This window comes from Pollachius pollachius (genome assembly GCF_949987615.1).
Source record: "Pollachius pollachius genome assembly, chromosome: 12".
Taxonomy (NCBI): domain Eukaryota; kingdom Metazoa; phylum Chordata; class Actinopteri; order Gadiformes; family Gadidae; genus Pollachius; species Pollachius pollachius.
The window spans coordinates 23,722,438-23,750,294 of NC_136945.1; the positions used below are offsets into that span (position 1 = coordinate 23,722,438).

At 49.0% G+C, this 27,857-nt stretch overlaps 2 protein-coding genes across 8 annotated transcripts in view; both read left to right on the forward strand.

The window, feature by feature from the left end:
- On the forward strand, positions 1–26,090 carry ece1 (endothelin converting enzyme 1). 4 transcript variants are annotated; one of them, XM_079747752.1, is made up of 20 exons: positions 1–77; positions 6,363–6,449; positions 10,452–10,590; positions 12,917–13,129; positions 13,490–13,614; positions 14,172–14,318; positions 14,637–14,702; positions 14,931–15,119; positions 16,152–16,294; positions 16,667–16,781; positions 18,414–18,524; positions 18,838–18,936; positions 19,065–19,142; positions 19,227–19,330; positions 20,720–20,830; positions 21,032–21,099; positions 21,185–21,270; positions 21,762–21,866; positions 24,480–24,575; positions 25,032–26,090. In XM_079747752.1, exons 2-20 carry the CDS (start codon positions 6,363–6,365, stop codon positions 25,206–25,208), a joined length of 2,259 nt encoding a protein of 752 aa, XP_079603878.1. In that variant the 5' UTR covers positions 1–77; the 3' UTR covers positions 25,209–26,090. The 4 variants fall into 4 exon arrangements, with proteins under 4 accessions (XP_079603878.1, XP_079603880.1, XP_079603879.1 ...); XM_079747754.1 differs by lacking the exon at positions 1–77 and adding an exon at positions 250–465; XM_079747753.1 differs by lacking the exon at positions 1–77 and adding an exon at positions 5,775–5,929.
- A 549-nt stretch (positions 26,091–26,639) lies between these two features.
- The window catches only part of eif4g3a (eukaryotic translation initiation factor 4 gamma, 3a), a 73,087-nt gene continuing 71,869 nt past the window's right edge, over positions 26,640–27,857 (forward strand). For all 4 annotated transcript variants that reach the window (XM_079747990.1, XM_079747992.1, XM_079747993.1 and 1 more), the window contains exon 1: positions 26,640–27,195. In XM_079747990.1, the coding sequence (XP_079604116.1) occupies positions 27,032–27,195 (164 nt within the window). In that variant the 5' untranslated portion in view covers positions 26,640–27,031. The remainder of the gene's footprint in view (positions 27,196–27,857) is intronic.

The window sequence follows — 27,857 nt, forward strand, 5'->3', positions numbered from 1 at the left end:
GCCGGGAGGGATCCTCGCATAGGTCGAGGCTGGTGCCACAGCAGGAAGCGTACGGCAACAGCACCGGGGACCTTATAGTAAGTAAATGGCCTTTCTATGGATGGTGATATCCTCACATGACAACAGTCCCTTGGTTTCTGCTATAGCTTCCTACTCCAGAGCCGAAGCGTAGAGGAGTCGACCGCTGCTGCTATGCTTCACCGGATCAGAGTCGTTCATATGATCTCCAGCCATGGCATTATCGGGGGCAGGGATGTGATGGTTTTAACCCGTTGTTTCCAGCGTTCGCGGAGACATTGCTCTCATTAGATCAGACAGGTCGTTTTAAAGCCGCCGTCAGACGCGGACAGGGTAACGAACCTTCACAGTCATCGTTAGGACACACAGGCTCACAGCCCTCTGGGGGTTGAACACAAGAGAAAAACAGCGTTTTGGATCGAAATCGTTGTATTTTCGTTATCCTTGGTAAGTTATTCTCCTACCAGAATAATTGTAACCTTATGTCATAAACAGATAGTATTTTTAAATTTGTATGAACGGAGTAAATAGCGATTTATTTCGTTTTTGTTAACCCATGTCAGTTGAACTGTGTCGCCTGGAGCTGGATAAACCCAGTCCACCCAGTCGTTTATTTATTACCGTCGCGTGGTCCCGAGATGCGACCCGGGGGGAGGCGAGCAGCCGGATCCCGTCCATATCGGTGTGAAGAGGCTTCCACATTCAATTCAGTTCAATTTATAGCATGTTCAGAAAGGTCTCCAGCTAGCACACATGCAGTTCTGGGTTCCCCATGGATTACGTTTACAACAGGGAGTGCAGGTGGTTAATGATTAAGATTCACAGCAGCTGCCAAAACAACATAAAGTCTGATATTTGTTGAGGGTGTAATCAAATTAAAAAAAAAAGTAAAATAAGCAGAGATGTTTTGGAACTTAAATAGCCTGAAATACAGACAGTAGGATTGATATAGGCCTAGTGTTGTTGTCTAGAGTCCTTGGTTTGACATTACATGGACACTCTAAAGACAGTTTTGCACTTGCGTCCTGATGAGGGCAGTCCGTTTTATGTGGAGTGGACTTATAGCCTTCAGTACTGTCCTCATTGGCTAGGCTCAAACCATAGATTAACACCTGCAGTCTACCTGGAGGCATCCTTTACTTGATCCCTAGCCCCTCCCGGCCCCGTGTTCGCTGACCAACCCATTCCTGCTTGCTATGTAACAACCTGCATCTGTACAACCAGTGTTCACCAATCTGGCCACTAACTAGCTCTAGGACGAGATGGTAAGGCGACCAGACACAGACCCGGAGGAGTACTGTAGGGAAGCTGCGGCCCTGTAGCCCCATGCCGCCGCCCTGGTCAGTCTGTTGCTTCAGCTCGGGTACGGAGCTCTGCCTGGGAAACAGCCTCTGGCTTCTCTACTATCAGGGTGTTTTCGTAGAAGGAAATGACCGTAGAGTTGAGGGGGGGTTGGTGGGGGAAGACATTTTCCAACGCTGTCTTGACGTCAGAGGTCAGGAGGTCAGGAGGTGGGCCTGACGGTTCTATCTCCGCCTGCTGGTCTCCAGCGAGATCACCCTGCCCGGTCTGCCTTCCCCTTAGTCTGCTCTTTGTTGTGATCTGGGTCAGGGACGTATTCCTGGTGTGCATGGCTGTGGTTTATGAGTCCGCTATAAAAGGATTTGGAGCGTTCACACGCTGGTGGATCCATGGCTGGTTAACCAGCAGCTTGTGTTGCAGGCAGCGGTGTTCGCCCAACGGGTTCCGTAGGTCCTTCCTCCCGTGACCTTGGTTCTCGCTAAGGTCGGTTTAATGAATATTGAGCATGATCCCCAAGCTCGGAGGAACAAGACAGGGAATTGTGATTTTTAGCATATCGTATTGATTATCAAGGACGTGTGTGTGTGTGTGTGTGTGTGTGTGTGTGTGTGTGTGTGTGTGTGTGTGTGTGTGTGTGTGTGTGTGTGTGTGTGTGTGTGTGTGTGTGTGTGTGTGTGTGTGTGTGCAGTTCTGCTGAGTCAGTTGAAACAGAGCTGGGGGCGGAGTCTGGTGATTGGCCCTGGGTTCTAATCCCCCAGTGGAGCGTGGCTGTGTTTACATTAGTCATGAAGGTATTCCTGGAATGCGTAACAGCGTTTTGCGATAGGGTTAAACCTGGAGGGAAGCATTCTGTGGCTGGTTGTGGTTCTCCCCGGCCAGTTGGTCGGGATCTGGGAAAAGTAGAAGGTTCTTTGTAGGGGGAAAAGAGAAGGGTAGGAATCGATGACAGCACCAGAACACAGTTTAATAGCAAGAGTCCTTGCAGACGCCTTGTGGTGTCATCGCCTGTAATAAGCAGATTCCAAGCAAGGGTTGTGTGTCTGTGTACAAGAGACGGAGGTCAATTATTCCAAGTAACTGTTGTGCAGTCTTTGCAAAGAACACAATGTGACTGCTACTTCCTCAAAGGTTAAGGTTAGTAAGATCTCTTGTACAACTCAATCCTGGACTTAAAGACAAGAACGAGAAACATTCAGCGGATGTCTCTGGTTTCCCCTGATCAGTGACGATTCACTGACGCACATTTGTGGTTTCTAGCCGCACACTTGGGGCCCTGTTAGTTTTTGCTGGCTGCAAGACACAGGATTGATTTGTTATGTTTCGACATGACAAATCAGATGTTAGGGACAGGGTTGGGGTATTAATAAACAACTTTGCGTCACAAAGCACCTCACACACGCACACATATGGCTGGCGTCGGTTCGTGTTCTGTGGCCCAACCCTAACCCTAACCTAACTGGCTGCTGCCTTTTCTGTCAGTGGTGTTTGTCTGCGATTGATTGCGTAATTAATTTGACAGATTGCTCTGGAGTCCACGGCCTGTGGGACAGAGAGCATCTCTGTCTCCGGTAAACGGTCGCTGGTTCCTACATTCTGGACTGCCAGGAAATGTTGTGTAACACACTGTAAGCACACAATCTGTGTGATAAGTTGTTGTGCTAAGCACATAAAGGTTTTTCCTGTTCCCAGTGAATCACAGAATTCCCCAAAAGTGCACTTGAAGCTGTTTATGCGACGGGGAGAATTATTTGTACAGATTTACATTTCTAGACCACGTCTGTTTACACCCATGATACACAACGACCAATCAGCACGGCTGGCCTGGCTCTGGACTGTACACTGTCTTGGCTCTCTGTCTCTATTGGACAGAGCTTCTTGGTGATGATGTTGTCCCGGGTGTTTTGCAGGAGCTCCTTCTATCTGCATGTCTCCATCCTTCCAGGCCCCCTTTTCTACCAGAGAAAATCCTAACGAGTGGGAGAGTCCCCCCAAATGTATGATGGATAGACAAGCCTACCCAGTAGGTATGGCCCACTGGGCTGGCCAGGAGGTTCATCTCCCTATCGTACATCTACTGTAGGGGGCACGCCCATGTGTGAGCCTAACAACACTCGGTGGTAATAGAGGCCCATTAAGGGAACTGCCTGTGCTTTATGGTGACAGCTGCCAGCTCGCCTGTGAAACACGACAATACAGAGCCTGAGCCTATTATGCAACATAGCATTGATGATAGGCATCAGAAATGCTATGCTACAGCAATGCTACCAGCTAGGGACTTTACAGCCTGTGTGTGGGGGTGTGGGTGGTTGGGTGTGTGTGCAAGCCTGTGCCAACGGGCGACACTGTTTTCCCCATGGGGCTCAACCCAGACCAACGCATGACGTGCCCCTGTGCTGTGGGCGATGAGGTTGCGTAACCAGAGGACGAGCATCGGGTTACAACGTCCCGAACACGACGGTGTTGACGGCTCATCACCACCGTGTCTTTATGAGGCAAAGTGTGCATGCTGGTATCTGGTTGTGGTTCAGTCGTGTTTCTCCGTCTTCCTTCCTGTGCCTCTTTCCAATGGAGGGAGAGAGTGAGGGGGTGGCTTCCTCTAGCCAGTAGGGATAATTAGAATGAATGCTTTCAGCTATTGGTCACCCCTTATGGAAGGGGTCCTGAAAACATGTCCCAAATCCGTTCACTGCTGTTGTTACGTCCCAGCAAAGTAATTTATTAACAAGGAACTTGGATAACTGACCACACACACGTATAGAGGAGGCGAACTACAAAGGAAAAACGGCCTTTGGATGCTGTTCAAATCAAAGAAACAAATGTAACTAAAGGAGGACTCCAGAATACACAGTTGGGAAAGTAACAAAAAAAGTCTGTGTTTTAGTGCAAACTCTGACCCTGGCCCAAGGTTACCTCGTAACCTGGGGCCTCCGTTTCCTCAACTTACAATTGATAAGGTCTCAACCAACATGACAGAAGACACATCGGTGAGCTGGAGATCATAGCTGCCTGACTGAATAGCCTGCCAGTCCTTTGCTCTTCAGGAAGTTTCCCAGGAACCAGTCACACATCCGGGGAATCGCACTTCTAAACCAGTCACTCATCCGGGGAATTCCACATCTAAATGTACATATCTGCAGAACAATCATAAACGGGGAACAACACATGTTTATCTGCATACAACTGTCAAATCGTGTGTGTGTGTGTGTGTGTGTGTGTGTGTGTGTGTGTGTGTGTGTGTGTGTGTGTGTGTGTGTGTGTGTGTGTGTGTGTGTGTGTGTGTGTGTGTGTGTGTGTGTGTGTGTGTGTGTGTGTGTGAGAGAAGAGGTTAACAGTAAAGTATTCCATCTTATTGGGTTTAGGAGACGAGGTGGAATGCCGTTATCCAGCTCAGAAATGTGACTCACAAGAGCCTTCAGCCATACAGACTTCTGATGTCCTAGAATCGTACGTGCAGCTTTTTGGTGACTGGCAGTGACTCACCTGTTGATAAGGTGAGCTGAGTAAGGTGGAGGCTGTAAAGCGCCAACCCTTGGTCTGTTTAACCTTCGTCTATGTAGGCTGTCACAAACTTGGATAAACAAATTGGTAGAATACGATGGGCTTTGACCAAAGCCCGTGGTTTTCCCAGCCTTATATCTTGTTTTATAAGGAAATTGTGAAAGGTTTCCCGATTGTCTTGGCTTCATTGTGAAACCGCCATGGGCCAGGTATAAATCTGTAGGACTGGTGTCAGGTGAACTATGTTTGGATACAGGCAGAATGAATGTCCTTTTCCTGTACTTGAAGAAATGCTTTCTAGAATTATACTGCTTAACACATTATACACACAATACATTTTTATTTGATTGACTTCGATTGTGTTTTTATGTGACAAATATAGTCAATGATGTACCCCAAAAAATGTAAAAATAATTTGTATCATGATGCCAACCGACGACTATTCTACACATTTCCAACTTTTATTTCAAACACGTTCCATATTATCATTATTCTCCATCGTTCTTCCTGCGGCCACTGTCTTCCCTGCGCCCAGCATTTGTGTGTTTTGCAGGTTGCGTTTGTGTGTTTTGTAGTTTGCGTTTGTGTGTTTGTGCGTGAGCAGAGTTCCACTGCACACCGCACAACCCAACCGTCACACACCTATCAGGTGTCGGTCGCTACGGGCAACCCCTGAGCTGGAAGCATGTGTGTGGGCGGAGCCCCGGTGGCAGGCCCCTCCCACTACGGCTGTAGGCCCCTCCGATAAGGAGGGGGGGAGTCGGCTTTCCAACCAGTGAGGCTCCCTCCTCCCAAAAGGCGAGCTGGAACCACCCTTGGAATGTGGACACACACACAATGCAACGCAAACTCCCACAGTCACTCAGCGCCCGTCCACCGATCCAGACGCTTCCTGTTGTCCTGCCAGAGCACCGCTATTCCCCGCGTGTCTGGAGGCTCAGAGCCGCAGGAACGCTAGAGTCAGACTGGGGGGGGGTGGGCTGTGGAGATACGACAACACCAGGGCTGGTAGAGGGGAGAGACCCAAAGGAGAGAGAGACTTTGAGGAACGGTTCTTCAGCGGCGCCTGGAGTGGGGTTCCCTCTGTTCTGGCCACGCTCCGGGGAATGGGGTAGGGGGAGGAAGGGGGGGTGTTCTTGTTGTTGGGGACGGATAGGGGGGCGAGCCGTGGATCGGTGGAGGGGGAGGTCTACCAGAGAGTGTGTGTGTGTGTGTGTGTGTGTGTGTGTGTGTGTGTGTGTGTGTGTGTGTGTGTGTGTGTGTGTGTGTGTGTGTGTGTGTGTGTGTGTGTGTGTGTGTGTGTGTGTGTGTGTGTTACCTGAGACGGCCCCAGCCACAGACCCCCACTGATGGATCCGTAAAGGGGAAAGCCCTTATTGTTTTTGGGGGGGGGTTTTCTTAAACGCCTGAGCCGGCGGCAACAGCCTGCTCCTGCCCACAGCGACGAGGGGGAGCGAGGGAGGCGTGGAGAGACACAGAGAGAGGTGTGTTAGAGCAGAGGAATGGAATCACTGAGGGAGTCCTTTCTGCATGTGACTTCTCAGATGTCGGCCTACAAGAGGGCGACGCTGGACGACGAGGAACTGGTGGACGCCAGCGGGGACGACATGTACCCCTCATCCCCCATGCAGGTACACACACACACACACACACACACACACACACACACACACACACACACACACACACACACACACACACACACACACACACACACACACACACACACACACACACACACACACACAATAAGCTGTATCTTCGAATGATTCCAATGTGTTTGCCTTCCCTGTATAGCATGTTCAGTGAATAGCGAACATCGCCGTTTGTCTTCGTCTGTCTAACTAGTCCAATGGACCGCTGGTCAAAACAAACGTTGAGAAACGTTGCTAATACAGGTCTTCACCTTCCTTGTCTTGTTACTCCCTGTCTCCTTCCGCATGTCTCCAGGCATCCACCTTGCCAAGCCTGTTTGTTTGCCCCTAATGCGGGCTGCCTGCCTGCTCACAGCCTGTAAGATAGAGAGTAGGCTCAGCGAGACAACAGAAAGTATTTAACCTGGAACTCATTCCCACTTCGGGCCTCCAGGGAAAAATAATGTTCCCTGGAGAAAGCGAAACATTTAGTTAGGTAGGGCGGGCCATTCATTTTAGAACTGTATTTTAGTATTCGTCTTAATTCTGAACCGCATCAACAAGTGTGCTGACCATTTTCTTCTTTATACGTGGCTGTCGAATCATCATGTCTAATCATTGTGTTCGGCCCAAATCAAATGAGTGGATTACCTGTCCATGTACCTTCCTACCCTCTACCTGTCCATGTACCTTCCTACCCCCTACCTGTCCATGTACCGTCCTACCCCCTACCTGTCCATCTACCTTCCTACCTGTCCATCTACCTTCCTACCCCCTACCTGTCCATCTACCTTCCTACCTGTCCATGTACCTTCCTACCCCCTACCTGTCCATGTACCTTCCTACCTGTCCATCTACCTTCCTACCCCCTACCTGTCCATGTACCTTCCTACCCCCTACCTGTCCATGTACCTTCCTACCCCCTACCTGTCCATCTACCTTCCTACCTGTCCATCTACCTTCCTACCTGTCCATCTACCTTCCTACCCCCTACCTGTCCATGTACCTTCCTACCTGTCCATGTACCTTCCTACCTGTCCATGTACCTTCCTACCCCCTACCTGTCCATGTACCTTCCTACCTGTCCATCTACCTTCCTACCCCCTACCTGTCCATGTACCTTCCGACCCGTTACCTGGTGCACTCTGCCTTTTAAGGAAGGGTGGGAATTTTTCAGTTGGGTACTTTTGAAATTGAGTTGACTGGTTCCTCTTAATTTCCTACCCTGCCTTTACTGCGAAAGAACAGGAACTAATACTTAAATGCCAGTGAACCCAAAATCTTATTTTGGGTTCACAAGTGTCTTTGTATGGTATTCTATGATCATAGTTCTCTCTTCACTTTTGTCACTGTTACCAAAATAGTGCATTAATGTAGAAAAAACTGGTGTGAATTCCTATGTTTTCGTCGGTCTCTACAAACCAGTTTGTAACTGTCCCACTCTGCCCTGACCTCTGGACCCAGTGTTGGCCTGCCAAAAGGCCAGGCTGCTGCTTACCGACATGCCAGGGTCCGTGATTAAAGTAAAGTTGTTGCTCTGAATGCAAGGAATAACATTTTCGGAACCCACATACAACACATTTAAGAAGGCACCACATTTAATAGCCTCCCTCTTAGCGGCCTACCGCCGCTGTTCCTAGACTGGCCCTGACGGACAATTGAGTGGGATTTCATTCTAATCAATATTTGTCCTGTATTGGATTACCATAGTTTATCCCTCTTCAGCTTCCCACTGGAAACAAAGCTTTTTAAAAAATCTGGATATTTGTTTCTCTGAAAATATACAATTAAATTGCAAGTTACTAACCATAAACATAGAGCCTTTTCAAACTGATAACATCATTGATTCAAGCAAAACAGGCCAGTAGTAAGCTTGCTAGCAGTAATAGCTTTATAGTGTCAGCAAACCTGTAAATGTTTTCATGGAAAGCACTTATATCAATTTTTCTATTCAAACGATGATCATTTCACGTAAAAATCTGGTTACCCATCACTTCTTTTACCTTCAACGCAATCGGATCTAAGATCCTTTAAACAGAAAAGTTTGCCTTAATATTATTATTTTTGTCATGTGTATGTTATGTTCACAGCTTACCACACATTGCATATTACATCCTACAGCTCATTATAACGCTCCTACAACAATATGCACATCATAAATTTGCCTTTGGTCGTCACCATGGGGATAATGCCTCCCACTCCTTCCTAGAACCCCCAGCCCAAAAACATTTAAAATATCGTAGTGTTCGACTTTGAGCTAAAACCGACAGCCCACCTATTAGTACAAGGGCTGGCAAACTGTTGTTATTATGCATTGCTTGCTTTACAGTTTACAGAACATCAGTTTGGTTCACAGTACATCTGCTTTGCATTAACATTACATTTTACATTTAGGGCATTTAGCAGATGCTTTTATCCAAAGCGACTAACCATAAGTACATTTGTCAGAAGAAAGAGAAACGAAAATATATCTCTGTCGGTACAGTAAAGATATTCAGAGAACCAAGTGCAAAGCACCAACAATCACTAGGTTAACCAATTCCCCATATACGACAAAGATAGCTAGGAAAAGACGCTACACAATGCTAAGTAGTGTATGTATTCTTTACAGTAAGTATTTGTGTTCATCTCATTAGTTTCATTGTCTATTTTACAAAGCAAGCTGAGTGCCACATTAGGTTGCAACACAGGATCTCACTATGTTTATCGTATCGTATCGGTATAGGCTGTAGTGCGTCATCCCACAGAGGGGGTCGTTCCAGTGTACTGAAGATCTGCATTACTTCCTGATGCTCACGTGCAGCCAGAGCTGTTTACTATTTAACACCGCACTATGACTACCACACTGTTGTCATTCTTGATCTCATGCCAGATACAAACTACGATTTCCAAATCTTTGTTTACACACATTGTCATGACTTTGGATTATGAGATCTTAAGGTTATAGTCAGGAAGTTGTGTTCCTTTAAGGCAGGTCTTTCAAAATGTAGTCATTCTTTTGTCAGTTTTCATGCTCAAGAAAACAGCCTTAATTCTAAATAACCTTTTATTGGTTCTGATCCAAAATGGAGACCCTCCACTAGAACAACTTCACAGAATTGTTTCTGTTGTTGGTTTGTTGCTATTCCGTGGTTGTTTTATGGAAATGGTTAAGACCGTTAAAGAGTTTGTATAGAATACCACATTGGGGACCACAAAGCACTTGGCAGCTGGCCATTTTCTTGGACTTCCATTTAGTTTGAGTCCAAACCAAAACCAACCTTCTGAGCCTCAGGGATGAGGCCGCCTCCACCGGACACCTGCAGGGCAGGGCAGCAGATCAGCGCCTTACGCATGTTGGACTGAATGGGTTTAGGCCACCGGAGGGAAAGGAAAGGGTGATACACCGCTGAACTCTGTAGACGTAGAAAGAACCAAACAGAGTAACATCTTAGTTTGAAATGCGTAAAGCTATTGAGTTTGAAGTCTTAGGCAACTGCGTTTTGACCTTGTTTTCTAGGATCTAAGGAAAGCTCTTTGGGGAGTTAACCCGTGGGGCAAAATAATCATTAAAAGGAATCTGGGCTGTAGGCCGTTGGGCTGGCAGGTACGGCTAAGCATCTCCTAGCTCATCGCTCAGAGGCTTAGCGCTGTTCTCCTCTCCAGTTAACCACCTGTTTACATCACCTTTCCCCTGAGTTTACACCGCAGGGGAGGGGGTGGATGCAACAAGCAGCTAGACCCATTAATCCTGCCAGCGTGCAGATAATGCTGGGCCTGCCAAAGACAATGGGGGTTTATTACTATCTGCCGAGCGGAACTGATGGAGAGATGAAATGGAAGAATGCCGACCTTTACAAGGCGCCAACACGCAGAACGCTGGAAGGCGGTCTGAGGCCACGGCCATTGTTTTTTGAAACCAAATCGTGTGTGTGCGTGTGTGTGTGTGTGTGTGTGTGTGTGTGTGTGTGTGTGTGTGTGTGTGTGTGTGTGTGTGTGTGTGTGCGTGTGTGTGTGTAGGTGGGTCTGCGGACACTGCCCGGGGGGGCGTGCTGGGCGGGCCGCCCTGTCAGGGAGCAGAAGCTGGTGATGCTGGTGTGTGTCCTGTCCCTAGCGCTCTTCATCTCCCTCATCACCACCAGCGTCTACTACCAGCAGGGTGAGTAACTAACCCATACATACTAACCCTACTACCAGCAGGGTGAGTAACTAACCCATACATACTAACCCTACTACCAGCAGGGTGAGTAACTAACCCTAACCCAGGGGGTCACTAACCCTAACCCAGGGGGTCCCTAACCCTAACCCAGGGGGTCCCTAACCCTAACCCAGGGGGTCCCTAACCCTAACCCAGGGGGTCCCTAACCCTAACCCAGGGGGGGTCCCCCTGCTTGGGCCCCCAGTACACTGCTCAGGATCAGGGTCTGATTTCCCACCGCTAGAGCTCTGGCCCTCCATGCTATCAAGTCTTCTCTATAGCAGGGTTATTTCAGTTTTTGTTTCAGTTTGTTTCGTTTGTTTTATCTTGAAGCGTTTCTCGTCGTTTCTATTTTATTTTTTTTGACATATCCCGTTCTATTTTAGTTTCAGATCATTATAATTTTTTTCACTTATTCTTTTTGTTATTTAAATAATGACCACCGTTCTACTCTGAACAAAACTATCGTAATCATTTTGGTCTAAAACTACATTTAATTGTTAGAATGTCCAGTCTGGGAAATAAACTCGTGAACCCTGGGGAAACGTCCAATCTTCAAGTAATGTCATTTCCTGATTGTTTTCACTTTGATAAAAGGTTGAAGGAAAGAAAGAGCAAGAGCCCAACCAGTAACCTACTTCTATCCATAAAATTATCCTTAATGAACCTTTTAGGCCTGAGGAGGAGAGCTGGTATTATTGGGAAACTATATTCAAGACCAAACAGAGCAACAGCAAAGTTGTTATTGAAACTGGAGCAGCTCTGTTGTACATCAGAGTCCAATAGCTCGCAGTGTTTTTATCAGTATTGGTTTCCTGGTTCCCGCTAAAGGAAACAGATTGCCACTTCCTGCCATTGAACCCTTAGCGTAGAGGAGTGAGTGTGGGCATTCCTCAGCTGCTCATCTCTCTCTCTGGACTCCTTATAAGGACTCACAATGAATACACATCACCGCTTGGTGGACACGCCCCCTATGACCTGGGAGAGCTCTAAAGCTGGGCATTGGTTTGTGTTTACATATAATGTATATTCATATATGAATCTACATATATTGTAGATTCATATATGTAACCCTGCAGATTAGTTCCTTCAGATCTCGTTCTTGGAAAGCAGAGAGAGACAGCCCTCTCTTGCAGCCCACCCTCTGCTAAGACAAATGTTTTCCAGATTCAAATTCCACAAATATCCTCATGTCAATCCTTACATTTCTTCTTGTTTGTTCCTGAGGGATTCTGGCAGAAAGGTTTTCCATTTCAGTCCATGCTAGACCTACTGAGAATTTTATGCACATTGTTTCCAACGGGAATGAAGCAGGGATCTCTTGTATTATAAAGCAGCGAGCTGGACAGCTCCCCTGCAGGGGGTGTTTATCGATTAACAGCGGGGTGGGGGCTGGTAGAGGTCAGAGTGTTGGGCTGTGGATCCATTAGTCTCCCAGTAGACTACAAGTGCTGATCGACACAGAGCATCAATGTGGTCCTGGCCACGGCGATGAATGACAGCGGTGACCAGGCAGCCAGAATAGCTTCAGGTCTTCTCTTGTTGTTGGTTGACTGTCAACACAACCTGCCGTAAGCTGTGTAATAACTAAACAAAGTGTCTCAAGGACACCATCTGAGTCGGCCTCACGGTTGGCTCATAGTTTATACCACTGTATGTCTGACTCTTCTCCCTTTTGTTCCTAATGTTTCACTGTTGCTTGTCAGAATGCTTCGATAATGAACCTAAATGTCCCCTCCCTGGCAACTTAACTACATTAACGATATCTAAAACCCTTCAGCAGCACAACCCCAGACATTTGTAATAACAGGAAGTATGCAACACATGTTATGATGGCTTACACACAAGCACGGCCCCGAGAGGCTGGCTGATGGCCTAACTTCTGAGTTACTTAATCAGATTTTATATTTACAGAGAGCAACGAGGGGATCTGGTTACTTCGATTTGTGATTAGTACAGGAGTGAGGAATTTACCTCGTTACATTAGTTTAGATACAGCCATTGGTGGACCTAACTCTCGATTACTCTGTCTGCTATTCCCCGGGTATTTACATAAACACAGATGAAAAACAATAAGAATTTAAACTTATTTAATTTGATCAGATTTCCTGCTGCTTTCCTGGTAAACCAATCCAGTTCTAATGCCATGCGCTAAGCCAAACGTTGGAGATATGCGTTCATGGTTTGGATGTAAAGACAGCTGGACATTGATTGGTTTCAGTATTTTGTTTTAGATTTCCTTCAAAATATGAATTATTCACCAGAAATGTAACCCCTCCCCCCACAGCCCACCCAGGCCTCTGTCTCACGGAGCCGTGCGTCAGGGTGGCGGGGGCCGTGTTGGCCTCCCTGGACCGCTCCGTGGACCCCTGCCACGACTTCTACAGCTTCGCCTGCGGGGGCTGGATCCGGAACAACCCCCTCCCTGAGGGAAAGTCCCGCCGGAGCCCCTTCAGCGAGCTCTGGGAGAACAACCTGCTGCTGATGAAGCAGCTCCTAGGTGATGCCCTCTCCTCTCACACTGTCGCTCCCCTGGCCCCGGTGTGAGGGTCCGATAGTCCTTCCTGTCTCCCTCACCCTGTCATCATCTGCCCTTGATATAAATAACCCCATGGATGCATTAGCAGGCTCTGTGATTAGCACTAGTTTGCTTCTGGCTTTGAAGCGCCACGCTTTGTTTAGAAAAGGACTCAGAAACCGTCTGTATTTAGTTGTTATAAAATGCATTAAGAACCACCAGTGTGCCCCCCCCCCGCCCCGGTTCGTAAGCGTTGATCTATTGTGCGTTTTAAACAAGACTACATTAGGGGTGGTTGTTCTCCACCTCCTGACATGCTCCTCTCTGCTGGTTCTCCTCCAGAGAACACCACGGTGAAGGAGCTGAGCCAGGCCGAGGAGAAGGCACAGCGCTACTACCACGCCTGCATGAACGAGACCAAGATCGAGGCCCTGGGGGCCCAGCCGCTGCAGGAACTCATCAACCAGGTCTGGACCCCCCATAACCCCATGGACCCCACATAACTACATGGACCCCACATAACCACATGGACCCCACATAACCACATGGACCCCCCATAACCACATGGACCTCCCATAACCCCATGGACCCCCCATAACCAGGTCTGGACCCCCCATAACCACATGGACCCCACATAACTACATGGACCCCACATAACCACATGGACCCCACATAACCACATGGACCCCCCATAACCACATGGACCCCACATAACCACATGGACCCCACATAACCACATGGACCCCACATAACCACATGGACCCCACATAACTACATGGACCCCACATAACCACATGGACCCCACATAACCACATGGACCTCACATAACCACGTGGACCTCACATAACCACGTGGACCCCACATAACCACATGGACCCCACATAACCCCATGGACCCCACATAACCACATGGACCCCACATAACCACGTGGACCCCACATAACCACATGGACCCCACATAACCCATGGACCTCACTGCTTTAGGGGGGGGTGGGCCCTGTCTAATGTCTGGCTGTGTGTTCCAGGCGGGGGGGTGGGCCCTGACCGGCCAATGGGACAAGGACAACTTCCAGGAGGTCCTACGTTGGGTGTCGGCCAACTACCGCACCTCACCCTTCTTCACGGTCTTCGTCAGCACCGACGCCAAGAGCTCCAACAGTAACGTGATCCAGGTCAGAGGTCATCTGGGAAGCATTCGCTCATCAATGGCGTCTTCATCGGGCCCTGTTTTTTAATAACATGTCAATATCATTTAAAAGTATAAATTGTTTATGCTGTATGTCAAATCTTTATTTAATACTGTGAGACTATGGCAACATATTTGGTTGTACAGTATTTTGTCCTGTTGGTACAAAATGAAAGCGTAACCAATGCAGGATGTACGATTTACAAGGAGGAATTACATTCTTTCCAAGCCATGCTGAAAACTAATATAATACTTGTGAGGGTTTTAAAGAACTGTCTTAGAAGATCTTCTGTCGCGGTTCCAGATTGACCAGTCCAGCCTGGGGCTCCCTTCGAGAGATTACTACCTGAAGAAGTCTGAAAACCAAAAGGTAAGGTGCACTGTTTGTCTGAGCTAATGTGTTTAATATCCTGGTCTGGGCTCCAGCCGAGAACGCGGAACGGCAAACTGGTCTAATGAAAAAGGAGTTATCCAATTAGGCTGTGCCAGACACCGAGGCCCCGCCCCCCGAATACAAAGCTTACGGGGATGCTTATCGGCCTCTGGCTGGGAATAGTGTTTCTCATTTGATTAAAACCTTTTTGTAAACGGCCTGCAGTATCTGACGGCGTACCTGGACTTCCTGGTGGAGCTGGGTGTGCTGCTGGGAGGGACAGAGGAGGGGTCCCTCAGCATAATGCTGGAGATCCTGGAGCTGGAGACCGCCCTGGCCAACATCACGGTGCCGCAGGACGAGCGCCGCGACGAGGAGCTCATCTACCACAAGATGGAGGCCGGCCATCTCAGCGTGAGGCCCCGCCCACTAGAGGAGATGTGGATTAGGCCCCGCCCACTAGAGGAGATGTGGACTAGGCCCCGCCCACTAGAGAAGGAGATGTGGATTAGGCCCCGCCCTTTAGAAGAGATGTGGATTAGGCCCCGCCCTTTAGAAGAGATGTGGATTAGGCCCCGCCCATTAGAGAAGGAGATGTGGACTAGGCCCCGCCCATTAGAGAAGGAGATGTGGATTAGGCCCCGCCCATTAGAAGAGATGTGGATTAGGCCCCGCCCATTAGAAGAGATGTGGATTAAGCCCCGCCCATTAGAGAAGGAGATGTGGATTAGGCCCCGCCCATTAGAGAAGGAGATGTGGATTAGGCCCCACCCATTAGAGAAGGAGATGTGGATTAGGCCCCGCCCATTAGAAGAGATGTGGATTAGGCCCCGCCCATTAGAAGAGATGTGGATTAGGCCCCGCCCATTAGAAGAGATGTGGATTAGGCCCCGCCCATTAAAGGAGATGTGGATTACCAGGATTACCCACTTTACTCCAGGGGCTCGTAGTCATTTAGATATCCTCTAGTTAAATCAAAGAAGGAACATTTAAAATACATAAAGTAATTATAAGCTTCAACCATTTTAAATGATGGTAAAAGTTAAGAATGTGCAAGGATATACAACTGGATCTCACCCCCACAGCACAGTCCATGCAGAACGGCCTCTGAAGTGTGTGATGTGCGGTTGTGTCTCAGGGCCTGGTTACCTCTGAAGTGTGTGTTGTGCGGTTGTGTCTCAGGGCCTGGTTACCTCTGAAGTGTGTGATGTGCGGTTGTGTCTCAGGGCCTGGTTACCTCTGAAGTGTGTGTTGTGCGGTTGTGTCTCAGGGCCTGGTTACCTCTGAAGTGTGTGATGTGCGGTTGTGTCTCAGGGCCTGGTTACCTCTGAAGTGTGTGATGTGCGGTTGTGTCTCAGGGCCTGGTTACCTCTGAAGTGTGTGATGTGCGGTTGTGTCTCAGGGCCTGGTTACCTCTGAAGTGTGTGATGTGCGGTTGTGTCTCAGGGCCTGGCCCCGGCCATCGACTGGATGCCCTACCTGAAGGACGTCTTCGCCCCGGTGGAGCTCAATGCCTCAGAGCCCGTGGTGGTTTACGCCAAAGAGTTCCTGCAGGAAGTGTCCGTCCTCATCGAAAAGACCAACAAAAGGTCTGTTGCTTTCTCAGGGCCCCACTCGTGTGTACAATGTGCATATTGATGCTCAGCACACACAAATGCTCTTGGTTTAGGCGTTGGGAGCTAATAAACGTCTGCTCTTCCACGCATTGCAAGCGGAACAGCCTGAGAGTGTGTGTCTTTATGTGCGCAGCCTGCTTAATGGAACAGCCTGAGAGTGTGTGTCTTTATGTGCGCAGCCTGCTTAATGGAACAGCCTGAGAGTGTGTGTCTTTATGTGCGCAGCCTGCTGAATGGAACAGCCTGAGAGTGTGTGTCTTTGCAGCCTGCTGAATGGAACAGCCTGAGAGTGTGTGTCTTTGCAGCCTGCTGAATGGAACAGCCTGACAGTGTGTCTCTTTGCAGCCTGCTGAATAACTACATGATCATGAAGGTTGTCAGGAAGATGGTGTCCGTTCTGGACCGGCGCTTTCAGGACGCAGAGCAGCGCTTCCTGGAGGTCATGTACGGAACTAAAAAGGTGAGAGGTTAACATCATGTACCGACTGCCGATGAACCATAACACAGAACACAAGCTGCTGTGGAACGCAGAAAACAGGATGCAAACGGGGGGGAAAGGTCAGGGAGCCAGAGGTGTTCAGGCGCGTGGATTCAGAAGATATCTCTCTTGATAGTAATGACTCTTCTTTTGTTCTGCTTGATTCTAATATGTGAACTTTGAGGAGCGGTTAGCTGGGTGTTTGTGGTAGCAAACTGGTGAATTCTCATCTGGAGAATTCCTAGTAGTATTGGCAGAGTGGACTGTACTTAACTAGTTCCTGGTCTGGCCCAGCGATACTGGGCCCTGCCAGATGGCACCAGACGGGCCAGTCTGTGTAGCTGGCCCTGGCGCTGGGCGACTGGCTCCTGGCCAATCAGATGGAAGCCAATCCACTTGGCAGGGGAGTTCTGGATCTGAATAAACAGCCGAGCAATTTCTTTGAATGAAAATGCTAGCAATAAAAAAAAGAAAATCAAATCCCTTGTCGCTTGGTTCCTAAAGTGCTAAGCATGCTAATTAAATCCTTGGAAATTTAAATGTTTATTCTTAAGGATTACTAAGATTGTGTGTGTTTTATAATTCCAAGGCCTATATTTCATTCTGTGTAATAATTAATCGCCTTGGTCTGTGTGTGCGTGTGTGTGATTGTATCCGATGATGTGCTGCCTGTGGAGTCTGACTGAACCGTGTTATCTGGGATCCTGTTCCGTCAGTCTCGCTTCCCGCCGCTGCCCGGCTGGATCAACAAACCAAGGGCGTGTGTGTGTGTGTGTGTGTGTGTGTGTGTGTGTGTGTGTGTGTGTGTGTGTGTGTGTGTGTGTGTGTGCCCAGTCTCTGTCTCCTCTCCTTATCTCTGCGGAGACGCATCAAGCTGTTTCCAGTCTTTTGCGCTTTTCAAGGGCAAATGTTGGGGTACAACAGCACCCACCGCTGATGGAGATGAACGGGTGCACTCCCTCCAATTATTTGGCAACAATGAGTTTTAGGAACCAGCGATATCGGCCAGGAAAGTCTAGATAAAATGCTGTGTGGCGTCTTGTTACACGGCCTCTGAGAAAAGAGAGTTTACAAGGTGTTCAAAGGCATGCAATAACCATTACGTTGGGGGGCGTTAATGGGAAAATCAAGCCCTCTCCAACCCTCTCCAACCCTTCAGCTGTCCTCGCTGTCCACCGCTGCACCCACACAGAGTCCACGTATCAAGTCTGCATGCTGCTACGGCCGGTTCCCGCTTCCAAAGGCTCCTCTGACCAGGAGTTTGAAGTCCTTAAATAGACATGATGGCAGAGAGGGTTGTTGCGTCTCAAGTATTTTGATATTCTAGATGTTGGCACTATTCCTGTGTGTGTATGTGTATAGACAAATGATGAAGTTGTATCGGACATTTGTGACATTATCTTGCGATGATGTCTTTGCTTTTACAAAACCTAATGATATTAATGTAAAAGTTTTACTCCTACTGTTCCGAGCAGTTTTTGCAAGATGTCATGCGTTTCTGTATGAAAATGGTGTCAAACACAATATAACTATAGTTTTATTATAGATCACTGGCAGTCTTTAAATGCTGCGCCATGTATTCTGCAGAACTTACTGTGTGTGTCGTTGTCCCAGAGTTGCACGGAGCGCTGGAAGGTGTGCATGAGCGACACGGACTCGGCTCTGGGCTTCGCTCTCGGCGCCATGTTTGTTAAATCCGCCTTCGCTGAGGACAACAAAGCTATTGTGAGTCTCTTGTTTCTAGAGCAGGCCGCTCTCTGACTCTGTCTCTCTCTGTCTCTCCCCTGTCTTTCTCTCTCTGTCTGTGTGTCTCTGTTTCTGTATCTTCCTGTCTCTCCCTCTATCTCTCCCCCTCTGTCTCTCTCTTTCTGTGTGTCTCTCTCCCCGTTTGTCTCTCTCTCTCTATGTCTGTGTGTCTCTTTGTCTCTCCCTCTGTCTCTCCCCCTGTCTGTCTCTCTCTCACTCTGTCTGTGTGTCTGTGTATGTGGGTTTCTGGTTACCTGGCGGACATCTTGTTGAGACTCCTCTTTCTCCTCAGGCCGAGGACATGGTGTTGGAGATTAAAGCTGCGTTTGAGGAGGGCCTGCAGTATGTGGGCTGGATGGACGCGGAGACAAAGAGAGCTGCCAAAGAAAAGGTGGAGTAAGATTTGCTGTTTTTGTAAGAATGTTTCTATCTTTCATTGATTGCTTTTTATGGTACCTTTAACAACACCCCCCCTGTTGGAGCGATGTCTCACTGCACATGCCCTTTTACCCCTCCTAGGCCGACGCCATATACAACATGGTGGGCTATCCACAGTTCATCATGAACGCCACAAACCTCGACAAAGTGTTCAATGATGTAGGTATTGCACGTCTTTGTACCACGATGAATACGAGCAGCATACAGGATGTGGACCTGACCTGCTTCCTGTCCTCCTGTCAGTTCGAGGTGGTGTCCGACCTCTACTTCCAGAACGTCATGCAGTACTACAACTTCTCCGCCCGCGTGACAGCGGACCAGCTGAGGAAAGAACCCAACAGGAACCAGTGAGTCTCCCTCCCTCCTCCCCATCTCTGTGGTGAACCAGTGAGTCTCCCTCCCTCCTCCCCCTCTCTGTGGTGAACCAGTGAGTCTCCCTCCCTCCTCCCCCTCTCTGTGGTGAACCAGTGAGTCTCCCTCCCTCCTCCCCCTCTCTGTGGTGAACCAGTGAGTCTCCCTCCCACCTCCCCCTCTCTGTGGTGAACCAGTGAGTCTCCCTCCCTCCTCCCCATCTCTGTGGTGAACCAGTGAGTCTCCCTCCCTCCTCCCCCTCTCTGTGGTGAACCAGTGAGTCTCCCTCCCTCCTCCCCCTCTCTGTGGTGAACCAGTGAGTCTCCCTCCCTCCTCCCCCTCTCTGTGGTGAACCAGTGAGTCTCCCTCCCTCCTCCCCATCTCTGTGGTGAACCAGTGAGTCTCCCTCCCTCCTCCCCCTCTCTGTGGTGAACCAGTGAGTCTCCCTCCCTCCTCCCCCTCTCTGTGGTGAACCAGTGAGTCTCCCTCCCTCCTCCCCCTCTCTGTGGTGAACCAGTGAGTCTCCCTCCCTCCTCCCCCTCTCTGTGGTGAACCAGTGAGTCTCTGTCCCTCCTCCCCCTCTCTGTGGTGAACCAGTGAGTCTCTGTCCCTCCTCCCCTGTCTCTCTGTGGTGTTCCGTCCCGTTCCCCTGGCGACCGGCTGGAGTGGCCCCTTCTCTTATTGGGCCGTGGGAGGCGGGATGGGAGAGTTCCAGGCAGCCTCCTGTAAACGATCTGTGGTCAGTTGTACAGCAGGCAGGGGATCAGACCACACAGCAGACAACAGAACTTTGACTGGGATCAGAACACACAGCGGAGCACAGAACTCTTACCGGGATCAGACCACACTGCGGAGCACAGAACTCTGACTGGGATCAGACCACACAGCAGACCACAGAACTGTGACTGGGATCAGACCACACAGCAGACCACAGAACTCTGACCGGGATGGAACACACGGACGCGGCCCTCTTTCAGCTCCATCTGACGCCGTCTCTGAGAACCTCCCGGGGTCGTGGGCGATGCATTTAGCATTTTTTGTCCGACCACTGCTATGACCTATACACTGATAGCGACCTAGTGTATCTTGACCCTTCCTCCTGATACCAGGTGAACGTGGCTCTGTAGGTCATGAAGACGGAATGTGTCGCAGTCCAACATGTAGTGTGACGCGTTTAGAGTAGAAACGGCATCGTCGTCTAACTTGACACGTGACCGTCGTGAAACACCCAATGTTCTGCCTGGTCAGACCCGGCCGGAGACGGCAGTGTTGTGTTGTGTTGTTCCCAGGTGGAGCATGACCCCTGTTGTGTTGTTCCCAGGTGGAGCATGACCCCTGTTGTGTTGTTCCCAGGTGGAGCATGACCCCTGTTGTGTTGTTCCCAGGTGGAGCATGACCCCCCAGACGGTCAACGCCTACTACAACCCCACCAAGAACGAGATGGTTCTGCCCGCTGGGATCCTCCAGGCCCCGTTCTACAGCCGTGCCTGGCCCAAGTACGACTCCCTTACTTATCAGTGGATCTGGCTTTGTCTGTTTCTAGTTGTCACCTTTAATCCTTAATTTTATAACAAAGTTTGCACAGCTTGGAAAAGTAAATGTCTACTTACAAAAGTAAAGTAAAAAAGGGGAATATAAGTTTACTTACTAACACTATAGTAATTAAATCCTTTTTTTTTTTTTGAATTTTTTTCAAGAGCTCTTAATTTCGGGGGCATCGGCGTGGTGATGGGACACGAGCTCACCCACGCCTTCGACGACCAAGGTGATGAACTCTTCTCCGTGTCTAAAATAAGTGTTTCCAGGATGGGAAACTAACCGACAATAATGTTCTGTGTGTTTCATGGAAGGCCGAGAATATGACAAGGAAGGGAATCTCCGGCTGTGGTGGAAGAACTCCTCTGTGGAGGCCTTTAAGAAGCAGACCCAGTGCATGGTACGTATACCAAGCAGAGGAGCGTCTTTGTTTATGGTTTATGGCTTACAAGACTCGTCCTCATCGTCTGAGGTTACGAGGCTCATCACAAGATACCCAAGCCTCAAAGTTACAGCTTGAGTCAGCTTTCTTTGAGTATTCATTATCCTAGCTATCGTGTTTTACACAGGGAATGGGTAAATCTAGTGATTGTAATGCTTGCACTTGTTTCTATGAATATGGACAACAAAATATTGTATATAAAACCCTCAAACAAAGTGGTTTGAAAGTTGGTCAAGTTAACCAACAACTTAGTAACAGTTATGGCGCCAATTTCAAAATAATGGTTGTGAACGCGGCGGAATCATCAATTAATTGTCATGCTGTAGAATAATATGGGGTTACGGAATGCAATGTTTTTTTCAAATGAATTATCACTTGAATTTTCAAATAAAAATATTTTCTGTAGAAAACAAGATTAGGGCCACAAAAAGTCCCTCTGTCTCCCCCAGGTGGAGCAGTACAGTAACTACAGCATCAACCAGGAGCCTCTGAACGGGAAACACACGCTGGGGGAGAACATCGCTGACAACGGCGGGCTGAAGGCCGCCTACAAGGTATCCCCATGACGACCAGAACACACGCTACCACGCCACACTGTACCCCATGACGACGAGAACACACGCTACCACGCCACACTGTACCCCATGACGACCAGAACACAGGCTACCACGCCACACTGTACCCCATGACGACCAGAACACACGCTACCACGCCACATAGTGTACCCCATGACGACCAGAACACACGCTACCACGCCACACTGTACCCCATGACGACCAGAACACACGCTACCACGCCACATAGTGTACCCCATGACGACCAGAACACACGCTACCACGCCACATAGTGTACCCCATGACGACCAGAACACACGCTACCACGCCACATAGTGTACCCCATGACGACCAGAACACACGCTACCACGCCACACTGTACCCCATGACGACCAGAACACACGCTACCACGCCACATAGTGTACCCCATGACGACCAGAACACACGCTACCACGCCGCACTGTACCCCATGACGACCAGAACACACGCTACCACGCCACACTGTACCCCATGACGACCAGAACACACGCTACCACGCCACATAGTGTACCCCATGACGACCAGAACACACGCTACCACGCCACATAGTGTACCCCATGACGACCAGAACACACGCTACCACGCCACATAGTGTACCCCATGACGACCAGAACACACGCTACCACGCCACATAGTGTACCCCATGACGACCAGAACACACGCTACCAGGCCACATAGTGTACCCCATGACGACCAGAACACACGCTACCACGCCACACTGTACCCCATGACGACCAGAACACACGCTACCACGCCACATAGTGTACCCCATGACGACCAGAACACACGCTACCACGCCACACTGTACCCCATGACGACCAGAACACACGCTACCACGCCGCACTGTACCCCATGACGACCAGAACACACGCTACCACGCCACATAGTGTACCCCATGACGACCAGAACACACGCTACCACGCCACACTGTACCCCATGACGACCAGAACACACGCTACCACGCCACATAGTGTACCCCATGACGACCAGAACACACGCTACCACGCCACATAGTGTACCCCATGACGACCAGAACACACGCTACCAGGCCACATAGTGTACCCCATGACGACCAGAACACACGCTACCACGCCACATAGTGTACCCCATGACGACCAGAACACACGCTACCACGCCACATAGTGTACCCCATGACGACCAGAACACACGCTACCACGCCACACTGTACCCCATGACGACCAGAACACACGCTACCACGCCACATAGTGTACCCCATGACGACCAGAACACACGCTACCACGCCACATAGTGTACCCCATGACGACCAGAACACACGCTACCACGCCACACTGTACCCCATGACGAACAGAACACACGCTACCACGCCACATAGTGTACCCCATGACGACCAGAACACACGCTACCACGCCACATAGTGTACCCCATGACGACCAGAACACACGCTACCACGCCACACTGTACATGCCTGAAGACATTGGATCAACAGGGCAACCTGACAATAGCTGTGTTCGAAATCGTTCCCTATCACGGATATAGTGCACTATAGGGTGCTCGCCATTTTGTAGTGGTGTTCGAATTCTCAGTGGTTAATTTCATGCACTATATAGTGGACTTAAAATACCCAAATTTCGAGTGTACATACGATGTTCCCTACATGTTACTCCCGTATACCACAGTGCAATGCAGTCGTGTTTTTCCGGAGGAGAAGAAGAAGCTGAATAACCGCGAAAACAAATACATTTAATGATGGAGTCTCCGGCTTACGTTTAGAAATGTCAACAATTTATTTGGGATTTAACATAGAACATTCAAAATAAATTTAAAAAAAAACTTGATCAAGAAAATGTAACATTCAACATCAATACAACCTCCAGCTTTCCTCGTGGGTGCCCGGTTTGTTTACATGATGTGGCCGCATCCGTCTGCGTCACACAAATACCCGGCGCATTTACTGACGCAAATGACGTTTAGAAATGTTCAGCGTAGTGTCCGAATTCTCGTTTGTTCGTTCCCTATATAGTGCACTATATTATGAACACTATATGGGGAATAGTGAGTGAGTGAATAGGGAACGATTTCGAACACAGCTAATGAAAAAACTACAGGAAAAACTGTTTGGCACAAGCTTGTTTGTTTACCTTCTCTGTAAACACAGGGGGGCGCCGCCTTCCTGTGGCGCAGCAGGGAGCTTCACGCTGTGCCTGACCCCACAGGCCTATCTGACCCCCTTGTTGCCCTCACAGGCCTATCTGACCCCCTTGTTGCCCTCACAGGCCTATCTGACCCCCTTGTTGCCCCACAGGCCTATCTGACCCCCTTGTTGCCCCACAGGCCTATCTGACCCCCTTGTTGCCCCACAGGCCTATCTGACCCCCTTGTTGCCCCACAGGCCTATCTGACCCCCTTGTTGCCCCACAGGCCTATCTGACCCTCTTGTTGCCCCACAGGCCTATCTGACCCCCTTGTTGCCCCACAGGCCTATCTGACCCCCTTGTTGCCCCACAGGCCTATCTGACCCCCTTGTTGCCCGACAGGCCTATCTGACCCCCTTGTTGCCCCACAGGCCTATCTGACCCCCTTGTTGCCCCACAGGCCTATCTGAACTGGATCAGTAAGAACGGAGAGGAGGCCACTCTGCCCGCTCTGGGGATGACCAACCACCAGCTGTTCTTTGTGGGATTCGCCCAGGTCTGTATCGCCCCTCCTGGGCTCACTACCCCAGCTGACTGCTCCACCTCGTGGTTCTCCTTCTAACGCCTCCTTCATCACACTGCCCTCTCCACACCTTCCTTATTCATTTATTTTGGTCATTGAAGTGATTTGCATAACAAGCAAATACAAACAGAGGAAAGGGATAAACTCATTGCATTGCTATTAGTATTAATGTGTGCGACCAACACGGACATCGTTATGTGGCCACAGGAATGGCAGTTTAGCGTTTAAGATCCAAAATGCCAGACGATATGGTTGGCTATGTGAGATGGACTAGTGATGGAACAGCAGACGATGACTCACCTGCTCCTCAAAGACATGCGTCTGAACTCACTGCATGTGCTTTTGATAGCGTCTGTGAAAACGGGTCAAAAGGAACTTGAGAGAGAGATTTTTTTTTTTTAATGAGTTGGTTCCTTCCCTGCCCCCCAGGTGTGGTGTATGGTGCGGACCCCAGAGAGCTCCCACGAGGGTGTGATCACAGACCCCCACAGCCCCTCCCGCTTCAGGGTGATCGGGACTGTGTCCAACCTGCCCGAGTTCTCCAAGCACTTCGGCTGCAAGGCGGACGCGCCCATGAACCCACGGCACAAGTGCGACCTCTGGTGAAGACGAGGTCTCTGGACACTGATTGGCTGACCGAGGGATCGGGGAGGGACCGGGGGAGGAAGGGAGGGATGATTCCACGGTTACCAGGACAAAGTCTACAGAAGGCACCAAACCACTGCCTGACCACTTAATACTCCTCAGGTTCCGTTCCAGCACAGGCTTCACCACACACACACACACACACACACACACACACACACACACACACACACACACACACACACACACACACACACACACACACACACAGCCTGGCTTAAGAAGCAGAGTGCCGATGCCCAAACTCGCTTTACGTGTAGTAGTGTTTTAGCAAGGGCCCTTTTCCTGAACGTTCAAATGTGTTTTAAAATTGCCTACTGGGCCAGATGTGCGCTATTTTTTAAACAGGAAAGCGAGCTAACGGATAATGAATGGGAGAACCACTCATTTGAATGCCTTTTTAAATCCTTTGTTTTTGTTTGAACTTTTTCTGGTTTTTTTAGCTTGATTAATGAATGACTGTAAATAGACGTTATGACACTGGACAGGACACCTGAGATGAAGCCATGGGATGTGATTCCTTGATAGATGCAGTACTGCTATATTTACACACCCAATTTCAAACCCCATTTTAGAGTAACATTTTGTAACGGAAGATGCAAATTTCTCCTTTTTTATAAATTATTATATTGACCCCGTCATGATTCTACAATGACATCAAAACTCACAGGAAAATAAAACTAGGGAAAGTGTTATATATATGTATTGTTGGTTCAATGCTATAACACTATATGGTCCATTTCACACTTTAGGTAAGTAAGCTATGATGCATGGTGTGTCCTGTACTTTTTCCTGTTGCCTTATTGTGATCTATTTTGCCTAATAAAGTTTATCTTAAAACAACCAGCTGGCGTTTGACATGCTTGTCTGCAACGTGGTGGAAATTAAGACCTGGTAAGTTGCCTTCTCTCTGAACATTAGAGTCCCCCTTCTATTGCCTCAACTTGGATCATAATACACGGTCACTTAATCGTGTGAACTTGAAATGCAATATGGCAAAATATTCACTAGATGACGCCAGAGGTACACGAATCGAATCGTTTTTTCTTCAACTAACCCTATTATATAGTTTATAAAAGTAACTTGCTGCAATACAAAATTTGGATAGCTTTTTTTGCTTTAATAAAAGCATTCAAATTATGTATACTAATTGGCAGCGTTGACTTATTGCATGACATGGTTTATTTGGTTGATACTTTAAAAAGAATTAAAGAAAACGATGTGCTTGTTAAAATGTAATTGTGGAAGTCTCCAAGCAATTATTGTATGTCAAAACAATCAAGACAAAACCGCAGGTTTGGTGTCATGGAAAATACTTGGACAGGCTCCTTCGTTAAGCCGAGTATATACGTAGCTGCCCGAGAAGTGCCGAATCATCTGTCCTGCCCGGACTGCTGGAAGCGGCCGCAACGCCATGTTGACGAAGTCTCCCATCTCCGTGAGAAAAAAATGATAGAAAACAGACTTACTGAGAAGAAAAGCTAAATTGCTGAAGGAAGCAAGATAACTGCTATATTTACCTGAAGAATTGTGCCGGACGGATCCACGGAGGTTCCGGACGGGCAAGGGAGGCAAACCTCCCACCGTCCCCATGAATAGCACCGCTGATCCGAACAGCGACTTTCCATGAAAAGGCATTTGTGTCGCTATTCGTTATCCTGGTTCGTCAACGGGATCCGGGGCCTGCTTCAACCATTTGCGACGCTTGCTCCATGCATGCAAGCTAGGCGCTGTGTGTACAAGTATTTATTAGAATATTGTTTCTGTTTGTACATTTTTTTGCAATGAGTTTGCCAACGAAAGTGGTCCCCAAACCCGCCACTGTCGCAGTCAGCGGACCTGGAAGGGGCCCCTCTCCGTCGAGCCAGCTGCGGACTGCCCTGACCTCAGTGTCTCTACCGCCGGGAGCTCCGGTCGCTCCTCAGCCGGCCGCCGGTCTGCCACCTCAGTATCCTTCTGCTCAACACTGTCACATTACACCCTCTAGCTTTCATGTTTAAAGGCTTTTAATTAAAAAAAGACAGCTGCATTTTATTAGTGCTAACCGGTGATGGGTATCGGGGATCGAGTGATGTGAAGCCCGGGGAGGGGACACTCCGCTAGCTATTATGCTAACGACTTAGCATGCCGGGTGCATTGCTTTTAACAGTCAGCCCGGTTAAATAGTAACACTGAACGGTCTGGTTTCGCGAGGAAGTGGTGGTGTTCGTAGTGACACGTTATATTTGGCCATTTGCATCAAATGTGTTAAAATGATTTCCATCAGGGAGCGGGGCTGCCACCGTCCAGCGTCGGGCTTTGCCGGTAACCGGCTTTGTTCAGTGGCTAGCAGGACACCAGCTTGGCAACCGGTCTGATAGCCTAGCGGCTAGCTTTGCAGTAGTGTGTTTGCCGGGCTGATAGCCTAGCGGCTAGCAGGACACTAGCTTAGTTACCGGGCTGCTAGCCTAGCGGCTAGCTGGGCAGTAGTTTGGTTACCGGGCTTCTAGCCTAGTGGAGGCACGTCGCAAGCTGCACGTTGAATCCATCACTGGACGGGGGTTAGCCACGGGGGTTTAACCCCATGCTGTATCACGCGTTAAGCGCAGGGGTTCACCAGTGAACCGGGGC

Bases quoted from the DNA above. Each gene is read 5' to 3' on its own strand.
- ece1 (XM_079747751.1), top strand. From the start codon at position 6,321: ATGGAATCACTGAGGGAGTCCTTTCTGCATGTGACTTCTCAGATGTCG. The intron at 13,130-13,489 runs GTGATGCCCTCT...GTTCTCCTCCAG, and splicing joins GCTGATGAAGCAGCTCCTAG to AGAACACCACGGTGAAGGAG. The intron at 16,295-16,666 runs GTCTGTTGCTTT...GTCTCTTTGCAG, and splicing joins ATCGAAAAGACCAACAAAAG to CCTGCTGAATAACTACATGA.